Raw genomic sequence first — 13,528 nt, forward strand, 5'->3', positions numbered from 1 at the left:
TATTCTACCCAGTACTAAAGTAATGAATTAAAAGTAAAATAGCTGAGTTGGGTTTTTTCTTTTCTTCTCTCTCTTTATTAAAGTATTCTACCCAGTACTCTGCTCTTTGGACCAAAAATTGGACTTTATGATCTGCAGAGGCAAGAAGTCTGTCTCAGTAGAGGTTTGTGTTCTACCACAGGTAACAATCCAATGAAAGAACTTAACTGAAATTGGGGTTTCTCTTTCTTGGGCTTATTATTTCCTCAAGCATTGCCAGTGGCAGGTAATTGTGGGTTTTGTTCCCGTAATTCAAAATCATCAGGGATTGGATCTCTGGGTTTTTTGGCTTTTCCATCAGGATCACAAGATAACAGATAAACTCAGAGACTACATGCATGTTCCAGGCACGAGGGGAGAGGAAAGGGGTGGGAAAATGAGCAAAAAGATGAGAGACAGCAGAGCCTCAATATTCACTTTCAGGAAACATCTTGGGTCTTTTCCATTCAATGACTACCACTGACATCTTAGTGGCCAGGTCTGTGCCGTGTGGCAAAGGAGTCTGGGAAATATTGGGTGGGGGTGTTGTTTTTTGTTATTCTTATTTATTTTTTTTTTAGCTTGGCTGTTTACCACCCCAAAAAAACAAATTGGTGTTTTATTAATAAGGATGAAGGGGAGAATGAATCTGCGTTAGGCAACTGACAGTCTGTCACAGCCTCCAGTGGCGGAAGGCAGACACAGAATTCAGGGTTATGTGTGAAGCAGTTGTCCCTGCCGTCGTTCTCTGCCTTCGTCCTGGGAAACCTGGGAGCCTATCAGAAAAAAGACTGGTGTAATCTGGAAACCACCAGGAAAGGATCCAGACTCATTGTTGAGTGTAAATTCCTGAATGAAAGTGAAGTGAACGTCACGCAATCGTGTTCGACTCTTTGTGACCCCATGGACTATATGGTCCATGGAATTCTCCAGGCCAGAATACTGGAGTAGGTAACCATTCCCTTCTTCCCAACCCAGGGATCGAACCCAGGTCTCCCGCATTGCAGGCAGATTCTTTACCAGCTAAGCCACAAGGGAAGCCCATAAATTCCTGAATAGACATGTATAGTTTAACTCCAAGTTATGAGAGGACTTATTTCAGCATTAGATTTGGGGGGAAGGGCCAGAGTAGGTACGTTCTCTCCATGGACTCGAGCACAGGCTCCTGCTTGGACATACAAGGCAATGGCTAGTAGTCATGTGTACAGAGGCCCCTTCTCATCTTTCATGCTGTTAGGGTTGCCTTTCTTAGTGTAGTCCCTTTGGGCTACTGATAGCCCACCTGTGTATTTTATGTGAACAATTTCGTTAGCATTCTGTGCTGCTGCCAAGAGGTCAAGGGCCCCTCTCCCACTTCCATTATTCTTTCCTATAGATACTTGTTTTCAACTATAGACCTATGAACTGTCTCCGCAAGGGCTACTTTTCATTTCTGGTACATTGCTCTGAGGACTTGCTACTGCATCCTGAAATAAGTCTGTGTCTCACTCTCTAGCTGCTTCCCACTGAGTGTTCCCACTGAATTCTATGCACTGTGAACTTTCAAATTCAGCTTCTTTCAAGGTTCTTAAACATTCACGTAAAACATTACTTGTATAACTTCAGCATTTTAAAAGGAGATTCAATGCAGTACTTATAACAACTGTAAGTTGTTGTCAGTTACTGTTGGCAGTCTTCATTTAAAATTTTAAAAAGATATTTGCCCAGTATGCTATATCTTACCTGTAACGCAATGAGAATGTATATACTTCAGAAGGCCTGCTACTGCTGCTGCTGCTAAGTCGCTTCAGTCGTGTCCGACTCTGTGTGACCCCATAGACGGAAGCCCACCAGGCTCCCCCATCCCTGCGATTCTCCAGGCAAGAACACTGGAGTGGGTTGCCATTTCCTTCTCCAATGCGTGAAAGTGAAAAGTGAAAGTGAGGTCACTCAGTCGTGTCCAATTGAGTGACCCCATGGACTGCAGTCTACCAGGCTCCTCCATCCATGGGATTTTCTAGGCAAGAGTACTGGAGTGGCTTGCCATTGCCTTCTCCTCAGAAGGCCTAGTTGATCTAAACTACACCTCCAGCAAAGGAGATGCAGACATAAAGAACAGACTTAGGGTCACAGTGGGAGAAGGAAAGGGTGAGATGACTTAGTGAGCAGCATTGAAACATATGCATTACCATATTTAAAATAGACAGCCAATGGGAATTTGCTGTATGACACAAGGAACCCAAAGCAGGTGCTCTGTGATAACCTCGCAGGGGGTTAGGGGTTGGGGGGAGGGGGTTGTGCGGTGGGGAGGGAGATGGGAGTGAGGTTTAAGAGGGAGGGGACATATGTATACCTATGGCTGATTCATGCTGATGTATGGCAGAAACCATAACAATATTGTAAAATAATTACCCTCCAATTAAAAATTAAATTTAAAAAAAAAGAAACTACACCTCTTCAAACTCAGCTGTGCTTGAGCTGTGTCACAGTATACAGGATGTGAAGAAAGAGAATACTAAATAAATCAGAGGAATAAAACAGATAGTTGGGACCATGTTTAAGTGACTTGAGAGGGCAAATGGTTTTCAAGTACTTTAAACACTTTAAAAACATCAATTCCTCAACATGCTTAGGCTATGTTAATTGTAAATCTTTCATTAAAAACCAGTCTCTAGAGGCTCTCTCCAGGCAACATCTTGCATGCCTAGTTCTGATTACTATTTCTTCTTTAAAGTAAAAAGACAGTGCTTCCATAAGCATATTCCATAATTTGTATTTCAGTTGGTATCATACCATATTCTTTGAATAACTAAATCAGTTTTGAGGTGCTTTGTAATATATGGTTTTATTCAAATGTGTCAGTCCCCTGATCTCAGTTTTGACTTATAGGTAAGTAGCTAGTTTGTAACTGCTTTTAGAATTTCTTTTTCTATTGGATGATCAAGAACATGATCATCTGTGAATGTTCTCATAAATCTGACATTATCTATAAAGTGTAATTGAGCCACATTGTTCTTCAGCGTAAGTTAGGTAACTTAAATAGATCAAAGGTATATAAGATGTCACTTTAAAGCATTTTGCCAAGTCAAAGAAGAACTGAGTTGGTCAGGGGTTGTCAAATAGATTTTGAAATGTTTCTGTCTTTGCTTTTTTTTTTAATATAGGACAGAAATTAATGGAGTTTATTGTCTTCTTGAAGTCCTTATATACTTGTAAGAATTAGTTGAGATCTTAAGAACTTTTAGAAAAATATTTTATTTATTTATTGGGCTGTGTTGGGTCTTATTTGCAGCATGTAGGCCTTTGTTGCAGCACGTGGGCTTCTCTAGTTGTGGACTCGAGAGTGCGTGGGCTTCATTGCCCTGAGGCATATGGAATCTTAGTTCCCCAACCAAGGACTGAACCTGTATTCCCTGCATTGGAAGGCAGATTCTTAACCACTGGACCCCCAGGCAAGTCCCTAGAAAATTTTTAAATCCAAAGAAAGAAGAGTTATTTTAAGGGAGCTCATTTCAGTAGTTCCTTTAAATTTATTTATGAGATAAATTAAATCTATAAAAACAGTAGAAAAATATGTATTGGAAAAGATAAAGGATTCCAATAAAATTTGCTAAGAAAAGAACTAAACTATGTAGCCCAATGCTGTTGTGGGTGCAGTAAATGTCAGTAAATATTTCCAGAATGAATGAATGACCCAGTGAATAGATAACATTTGTAGATCAGTAGATTTACAGCAGATGAGACCTGGGTTCCAATCCTGCTTGACCCCTTACCCTTTGAGAAAATATGTACAGGTGATTTTGCCTTTTCTGAGCCCCAGATTTCTCATATTAGAATGTGGATAATGAACATATTTCATAGTACTGTGAAAATTAAGTAAGATTAAATAAAAGCCCAGTACAGACCAGGCATTAAATAAAGATTATTGTTGTTATAAACATATGAAAAAATGCCATATGTGGTAGGTTAAAATTGTCAAAAGCTAGTATGACTCAATCACATCACAAAATGATTTTGTTATTTCACACACAAAAAGTGATAACTTAGCCCAACCTGAGGATCTTGGGAATGTTTTTTAAGGAAACTAACACTTGAGCTGAGACTTGAAGGAGAAGTAGGAGTTGGCCTGTTGAGAAGGTGGGAAGGGCATTTCTAATAATAGAGCTATCCCCTGGGAAAAGTAGGGCTTCCCTCGTAGCTCAGTTGGTAAAGAATCTGCCTGCAATGCAGGAGATCCAGGTTCGATTCCTGGGTCTGGAAGATCCCTTAGAGAAGGAAATGGCAACCTGCTCGAGTATTCTTGCCTGGAAAATCCCATGGACAGAGGAGTCTGGCTGGCTATGGGCCACAGGGTTGCAAGAGTCCAACATGACTTAGTGTCTAAACCACCACCACCTGGTAAAAGTATAACCAAGTCTAAGGTAGACTATTTGAATAGTATTGTTTGGCCAGATTTGGTCTTAATGGCTTTTATAAACCCTGTGTGCACTGTAATCAGAGTAATAATCTATTAACCGAGGACTATATTATCCTTATCAAAAGAAAAGTTGGAGCATAATACTTCAATATATGCATATTTAGTAATGTTTTTTACATATACTGCTATAAATCCATTAAAAATTAAAAAAGATAGATGTATTTATTTTTATTATTATTTTCAATCTTTTAAATATATTTTTAATCTTTTTTAACATTTGTTTTTCTGAATCACAATTAATTATCTTGCTCAACTCCCCACATGTCTGCAACCTACTTTGGAGATCACTGGCCTATGAAAATCCATTGAACGTGAACAAGTTTCCCTCCTGCTTCCCAACCATGTTTTGTGAGAGTTTAGGGTTTGTATTTTCTGCATCTGCATGATCTCATGACTCCAATCTAGAAAAGTAACATATTTTCCCCCAGCTGACTGTATCTGTCGGGGATGTGTTTCCTCAGAGCAGAAGCAAAACCACTCAGGCAGTGCATACCTTGAACCTGGTCTAGTCTTTCCCACAGATAAAGCTCTGCAGAAGATGAGTTCATGCACCAAAACTGCAAAACAGAAGAAATGAACAGCTATGAGTGAGAGACACAAAAACAGGACTAAATCCCAAGAAGCTCAAGTACAAGGATGATTGAATGGAACTAAAACAGTTGAAGTCATAAGAAAAGATCATGAACCTATGAATAGCAAAACAGGCAGGTTTGAAAAGGAACCAAATATGAAATGAAAAATCTGGTCATCAAAATTAACTCCCTGGATTAAGAGGCCATTTATGCTCATGCTTAGTTACTCAGTCATGTCCGACTCTGAGACCCTATGGACTGTAGCCTGCCAGGCTCCTCTGTCCATGGGATTTTTCAGGCAAGAGAGAGGCCATAATGCATGATCACTGGATCTGAGAAATGCTTCTGCTGTTCCAGTTGTAATCAAAACATAAATCATCTTTCACATGACGCAGAAGCCCCAAACCACCTTTATAGTTCAGGCTCTCCTATGTTATTGCTCAGCTTTATTTTCCTCAGGCACAACCTCACTGACCTTTCTGTTTTTCTAATGCCATGCTTCCACCTTCCACAAGCCTTTGAACACACTGTGTTTTGAACAGTATGCTGTGCTTTGCATCTGAAATATCCCACTGCCTTTATTCTGTTAGCTCATTCAACTCTCAGCTCAAGGGTCACTTTCCCAGGGAAGCTTTGTTAATACTTCACAGGTTAATGGGGGCTCCCCTGGTAGCTCAGCTGGTAAAGAATCCACCTGCAATGCAAGAGACCACAGTTCGATTCCTGGTTGGGAAGATTCCCTGGAGAAGGAAGAGACTACCCACTCCAGTATTCTTGGGCTTCCCTGGTGGCTCAGCTGGTAAAGAGTCCTCCTGCAATGCAGGAGACCCTGATTTGATTCCTGGGTTGAGAAGATCCCCTGAAGAAGGGATAGGCTACCCACTCCAGTGTTCTGGTCTGGACAGTTCCATGGACTGTATAATCCATGGGGTTGTAAAAAGTCAGACACGACTGAGCATACATATACATAAATAGGGTGATTTGTTACTACTGCTTAGAGAAGCAGATTCCTTCCCTTCAAGGTACTTGTTTCAGTTTGTAATCTCATATCCATCCCTGTGATTATTTGAACACTATCCATCTTCCCCACTAGACTGTAAGTCCTGGGAAGACAAGATCATGTCTGTTTGGTTACCCACTGTGCCAGAGGTTGTACTTAATGCCTGGTAAATAAATATCTTTTTTTTATGAATAGATATTCTAGAAACATAAGAGACTTAAAATTTGATATTAGAATAGCTCAAAAGGTGGTTGTTTTCCAGTTTCCATTGTTCCCTGGTTTTATCTTTTTATCCATATTATCAGAAATTAGATTTCTTCTGTCAAATATTCCTGAAGCCAAATCACATTGTTTCCTTACACAGATTCTTTCCCATTTTAAACAGGCCCTTGTCAGAAGCCTTCAGCTTTTTATGCAAGTCCTCAGATTTCTTGTAAGATAGTCTATAAAGCCCTGTGAAATGATAGCAGATGTCTGTTTGAATCTCTGAATAGTGCAGTTTCCACCAGAACCAGAGCAGACTCATCTTAGGAAGGGTGGCACACAGAGGGATGTGTGCTGAAGTGGGCTCCTCCGAAGCACATCTGATTTTTATTTTTCAGGTGATCATGAGCCTTCTTAGATCTGTTTACTGGCTGACTTTTTAATAATGTTCCTTCAGTAACCTTCCTATGGTTCATGTTGTGAAATTGTGAGCAAGTACTGGGCAGGAGGTACATGGAGGACTGAGGACCGCAGAGCCTCTTTGAGCTGGTAGGTTTGGTTCCCAAAGGACAGCACACTGAAGCCCACTCACTGCAGTGAAAAGGTATTGATTTTTCTCCCTCCCTGTTCTCAGCTGCACCTCCGAAGTCGGTATGGTGCGCAGTTATCTTTCCTGGGAAAGAGAGGAAAAACTGTCACGAACTTGGTCACCCCAATTGGGCATTTCAAACCAAACGAGATGGAGTAGGAAAAGAGCTTTCCAAGCTCTTGGAAACCTCCCGACTTAATTCAGTACCCTGACTTTTGTGACCAGGAGGTTCCTTTCAGTTCATAACAAACCTTGATAGACAATGGGAAGAAATGTGGTGGGTTTTTTTTTTTCTTTTAATGTTTCGAAAAGAGAATAAAGGGATCAAATCAGTGAAAACAATACAGCTTTGTGCAGTGATCTTGGAAGGTTAGCACAGTGGTCTTGTTCAAGTTTTCAACAAGATTCTCCGTTCCTGTTATAATTGGCTGCTGGCTAGGTTTGGACCTAACTAGAATGCCAGCGTTCGATTTCACCGTGTCCTCGGTGGAGATATGTCACCGTTTATGCTCGCCTTAGTGACAATTTTCTAAAATGGAAACTCGTGGGAAATCATTACAGTGTTTATACGTCTCCCTTGTCGGACAGCGTTGTCCTGTGATATTTTCCCAGTGTTTTCCACTGCATGATGGCACCTAGTGAAGGTTAAGGCAGCGCGGGTCCCTCTGTAATTTTGTGACTGCATTTTACTTACTGAGGAAGAAAAGATAACTGACAATTAAGTGTTTGGGATGTCACAGAAAGAACATGTGCAACTAATCAATGCTATCCTTTGGGAACACGATTTTATAAAGCTGATAAGGTAGAAAAATCGGGATTTTGTGATTTGTGTTACATGATGATAATTGCACCTTTTCAATAAAAGAGACATTTCTCCTGGAGTAAACACTTAGCTGGTGGAGGATGCTGGTACCAATGCTATTGTTTTTCTGCCCCCTTTAGGCAATTTTTGGGTAAATACTTTCATAGAGACTTTTTTTTCCCATTCTTCTTTTAGAGTGATATTTTAGTCTATAAAAGGAAAGTCATTTATTCTTCTGTGACTGAGTAATATGGTTGTAAAGAATGATTATTTTTTGCTTCTTACAAGGTACACCCAATTGCCTGTGTTCATGTTTATCAGAGTTGGATATCGTCTTAGCGAAGTCTGTTACGTGATCTATCACACACTTGTTAAAATTCTTTGATTTAGCCCCATTTTCTTTGTGCATCTTAATAACAACCTGGTTTTTAATCTTTGTACTTCCTTAGTGGCAAATTGGATGGAACTTTCTTTACTGTGGCTTTTCAGTTAATTTGGTAGCATCTCCAGTCTGCATGTGTATGAAAGAGCAAGTAACAGACATTCAGAACCCAGATATTTAGAAGCTCTTAGGAGCCTACTCTTCCCATACATGCACTGCTTCTCCTAGTTTTATGGCCCAGGTTTCAGCTAGAGATAGATTCCTTCTCTGCTGGTTTAAGCAGTAGTTTCTTCTTGTTCCAGCAGCTTTGGAAACTGCCACTCTTCTTAACAGAATGGTTAGTTAACCTGAAGGCCACATTATCTCCTTGGTCCTTCACCACCCCTTCCATGCTTGGTACCCACTGTTGAGTAACCTCTTCATGTGGAAATCATTCTGAATCTTTTAGTCATTTTCACTGCTTGCCTCTAGCTTGACTGAGTTTATTTTTATTTCTCTTTCCTTGGGGGTTAACTAGTATTGCATTCAGTAGAGTGAGAGGGCTGCTCAGCTCATTTTAGACCTTTGTGGAAACAGCACTTTCTTGCTAACCCACCACTTGCAACCAGCAGGGCTAATGACCTACTATCCAGCTTGCATCTGTGTGCTTCATTCTGCCTTTTACATAGTTGACTTGGTACTTTAACCTGTACAGTTTAATGGGATTATTTCTAACTTTTTCTCCAAAGTGTTACTTTCATTTTGAATTCTGATGTTTTACTGCATAAATTAGCTACCAAACCATGCCATCCTCCTTAACAAAATAGTTAGTTAATCTAATTCACCATCTCAACTTGCATCTGCTGTCAGGACTCTACCATCAGAGTTTTTAATCAGTTAGAAAGCACTCAGCCCGGGACCCAATACTGCCCAGCAATTCAAATTCCCCCTCTCATAACAGGTGGGGCATACTATCATATACTCTGCAGAAATAGAGTTTAACTCCTACCTTCCCTCCTTTTTGGCTAATTTAGGAAACCTTCAGCACCATGGCTTGTTGAATTCTAGAGTTATACACAGAAGACGTAGATGCCATAAATATGAACTGCTTTCTAAATCCAGCACTGCAATAGATTTTGGTCTTGCAGAAAAAAATCCTTTACCAGGGTTGCCTCACGGCCAGACCCACAGCCTAGAGCTGAAAGCACTCATGAATTCTAATAGCAAGGCAGCACAAACTCCGGTGGGGTTCTAATTGACAAAGAGGTGGAAAACTGAAACAAGAAGGCTAAGCGTGTCCTTTTGGGGGCTGCCCTTCAGCACAGGCTCAGCAGTGCTTCAGGCTCCAGGCCAAATGAAGAGTGTGCCCAGCAGCGCTGCTCCACACCCGAGCTGAGAGGGGGCATCCTCGGCGCGGCTGTCAGAGGGCTGTTGGACCCCCTACCACTGGCAGCACAATTATATATGTGTGTGTATGTTTCAGCAAGCAAGATTCTCAGCTTTCATCATTTTCAAGGGGATCCATGAATCGCAGAGGACTAAGAAGTTTTGCTAAATAGACAATAATCCAAACCTCCAAAACCAATCAAATAGATTGCTGAGAATTGATACAGCAAAAAAAAAAATTCAAAGAAAACAGAAGTAACATTTATTGAATGCTAATTATGCCAAAGACTCTTGGAGACATCACCTAATCCTTACAATGGCCTTTAGGGTAGGCAGAGGAGATGCTCAAACCCAGGTCTTTGTCTAAATCTACATATTCCAGCTACACAACTTACCTCTATAAAGAATGAAAATGACTAACCATTGAAGATCAATCAAAAATAAAGATAAGCAAGCTAAAACAACAGGGAAATATGATTTGATATTTAAAATGTAATTTTTATGTATATAACAGAAAGTGAAATTGTCACTCAGTCGTGTCCAACTCTTTGCGACCCAGTGAACTGTAGCCCACCAAGCTCCTCCATCCGTGGGATATAGATATATATATATATATATAAAGTAAGAGCTTATCTGGTGAACAGTTCTGATGATTTAGACCAGACTGGGGTCCCAAGCATGTGGAATGGCCCAGGATCCAGCATCAGGAAGGAGGGGTTTTTCTTATATATATTTTTAGTAAGAGCTTACCTAGTGAATTGTTCTGGTGATCTAGACCAGATTGGGGTCCCAAACATGTGGAATGGCCCAGGATGCAACATCAAGAAGGAGTGGTTCTTCTTGAGCAGCAGCTTTTTGAGAAATGGAGGAAGATTTAAATGGAATAGGTCATGAGGCCCTTCTTCACTGATGGGTCTCTCATGGAATTAGGTCATGTGTTTCTGAGCCAAGAGATTTGGTTGAGCTCAGTTGCTCTTCTGCATCTCTGTACTAACTGATGACAATCATTTCACTTATACGTATTTTATTAAATTAGTTAAGTTCTACTCTATTCTGTCTCTGGACTTAAGTATTATTTTCTTACAAGACTTCTTAGCAGAGTTTAGGGAATACTCCCTCCACATAACTGAATGCTTAACTAACTGGCCAGTGCTGCTTTCTTACAACTGTAAATCCTGAAATCCACATTGGTCATTGGTTTATAGAAAATATTATTTGAGGCTATTCAGCTTCCCTGGTGGCTCAGATGGTAAAGAATTTGCCTGCAGTGTGGGAGACCTGGATTTGATCCCTGGGTTGGGAAGATCCCCTGGAGGAGGGCATGGCAACCCACTCCAGTATTCTTGCCTGGAGAATCCTATGGACAGAGGAGCCTGGTGGGCTACAGTCCATGGGATTGCAAAGAGTCAGACTCAAGTGACTAAGCACAGCACAGTGAACATTTAAATAAAATGCTCACAAATTTCTGAAGTCTTCTGTATTCTTTTTCCCCTAGTATATCTGACTTAAAACAGTGTGACCATCTATTTGGAGTACTCTGTTCAGGGAGGGTGAGCAGGATTAATTCCTGTCTTGGTGTTGCAGTGTAAACAGCTTTTTGCCTGTCTTTTGTCATTAATGATCATGCTGTAGATGTACCCAGTGCATTGTAAGCCAATCTGTCAAGGCAAATAAACAATTCACCTTGTTAAAATTCCCTAAATCTTGCATTAATAAAACGAAAGTAACCCCCTGAACACTCAGGAGATGTCTTCCTGCATACTACAGTGATGGATGACGTGTCTAAAGATCCTGGAAATTAAGTAGTTCAGGTCATTAAAAGTGTCCCACACTTGTTATTGATTTAATTTATTTTAAAAGGTGGGGTTGGAGATAAGAACGGTTACCCCCTCCCCTGTTGTGTTTTTTTTTTTTTAATCTGAAAGCTACCACTTGTTCACATAATTAAAACTATCGCCAGGGTGAACAGCTCCGTGTTTGTTACAACATGAAACTTTATTATTCAAATAAGTATATCATCTTAAGCAAATATCTACAAACAATAATCATTGCATCTTGTATTATGGCAGAAATTCCTTAGAACCGCACATGTATCATGATTCCTGAAATCTTTCATTTCTGGGCACTGAAATAATGACCTTCTGAGTACCCCCCAAAATGTCCTCAGTTAGATAAAAATTTAGATGAAGGTCAAATGAATTGAAGGAAACTAACGGAAATAGTAATAGAAGTATGCCTCTGAATAAAGGACTTGTTTTTTTTTTCTCTCCATTTTGTCCATTTTTCATTTTTCTACTTTATAATCAAGAAAAGAGTGAACATTTGAGAAAGATGAATGGATGGATGAGCGGGTGGGGGAATGGATGGATGTGAAAGTATTCAGAGGATTCAGACCCTGAGTCACTATATTCTAAGGCAAGATTAAGTTATGTGTGTTTGCGTTTACTTGTTTATCACCAGTTTTCTACACCAGCCCACACTCCACTGGACACGTAATATTCATTGTCATATCCCAGTGCCTAACATAATAGGTACTCAGTAAATATTTGTTTAATGAATGAAGTATTACCCCTAATACCTTTTTTTCCCTCTCTTTTTCATTGCTTAAGCTTCAGGGAGTACAGCGGGCTGTGTAAGGAATAGTAAGAGCCCCAGACAAGGTTGGTTCTTCAGTTGAGCCCTAGTATCAAGCAGAGATCAGTCTGCTAGCACTGCTGACCTCTGTGGTAGCTCATTCCATTTATGCGTCCTGAACTGGGTAACAGAATTCCAAAACATGGTGAGAAATGGGGCAGCTCCAGATATAAATCATAACTAAAAACAATACATTATGTAGAATTACGTGTATACAAGATGCACGCAGTTTGATCTTACTTTTGTTATTTGTTATATACATTTTGCATCACTTTGCATAGCTATTCCTGATCAGCTGTGTGAGTGACATTTCACCACCAATTCTCATTGTTTTTTAAATAGTGTATGTATTAGGGTGGAAAAAAAAAAAAGCCATGGTAAATTGCAAAAAATGACCCATAAAATGGTTATATTAATTTTAGAAATTATTGCACAATGTTTGATGCTTTTCCCATGGTCTTTATTTTTTTAAAAAATGCCAGGGAGGGAGGTGCAATCATTTCTCTGGCAGACCCTTTCAAAAATAAATACATATGAAAATGCACTCTTACAGTTCTCTATTCGATCCCTCCTGGAAATTGCATAATTTGGGTATCTGAGAACTGACATAGTTATGCCATTATGGCAGCTATTTAGCAGAGCTCCCTAAATGGAAGAACTCTATAGATTTTTTTTCAGTATATACACTGATTTACACGTAGTGGTAAAATTGTTACTGACCCTTTAAGTGGAGCTGTCCAAATAGCAATAAATGTCAGTTGATACTGTTGCTGAAATAGGTAATAGCTAAAAGATCTTGACTAAATCTTCTAGTTTAAAAAAACATGTATAGCACTTCCTGAACAATTGTGGTCTTTTATACAAACACAAACACACACACTCACAGTCAAACCGTTTGTTTCATCACTAAATAAAGAAAACTTGATGAAACTGTCTTAGCAGTATTGTTGGTGTTCCCAGGTTTTGAAGTACTCTGGATTAGAACCTCCTTGAAGACAGGGAACTGTGTCTACCTGGTACCCAGCTGTCTTGCCTAAATGGAGCATTTGCTGACACCAAATAGCATGTGTATTGGCCTGAATTTTTGGTGGGTGAAATAGGGACCACTCTCATTTCACTTTTGAGTAATAATGCTGGTAAGAACTTTGATGGGTGGTTATGACTTTTCAGAATAGTTTATTTGATTAATTGTCTAGCAAACTTCACTTTCTAATGGTTTCCTACTTTCACAGGCTGTCATTCTGGAAAATGAAGAACTTCCCAAGCTATTTCTCGATTTCCTAAATGTGCGACATTTGCCCTCTCTACCAAAGACAGAGAGTTGTGGGTAAGAGTTGTTGTTTACCTGTTGGACATTAAGTTACTTTGCAGTCACTTATTGTCCTAACAAATAACCCTAATGATGCCAGAAGGGCCAGCCTGGGCACACCCATTCTTCTGGCTTGGGACAGCACTCGCTCGCCCCCTACTCGTAGTCAAAGGAATTGCTCTTGAGTCCTCATCTCC

General features: G+C 40.0%; 1 protein-coding gene across 2 annotated transcripts in view; it reads left to right on the forward strand.

The window, feature by feature from the left end:
- Positions 1 to 13,528, forward strand: part of SNX24 (sorting nexin 24) — a 185,131-nt gene that overhangs the window by 163,976 nt on the left and 7,627 nt on the right. For both annotated transcript variants that reach the window (XM_055431322.2, XM_088838801.1), the window contains exon 4: positions 13,255 to 13,349. In XM_055431322.2, the coding sequence (XP_055287297.1) occupies positions 13,255 to 13,349 (95 nt within the window). The remainder of the gene's footprint in view (positions 1 to 13,254; positions 13,350 to 13,528) is intronic.

This window comes from Moschus berezovskii, chromosome 8 (assembly GCF_049115385.1).
Source record: "Moschus berezovskii isolate FMDL1 chromosome 8, NW_MosBer_1.0, whole genome shotgun sequence".
NCBI classification, from domain to species: domain Eukaryota; kingdom Metazoa; phylum Chordata; class Mammalia; order Artiodactyla; family Moschidae; genus Moschus; species Moschus berezovskii.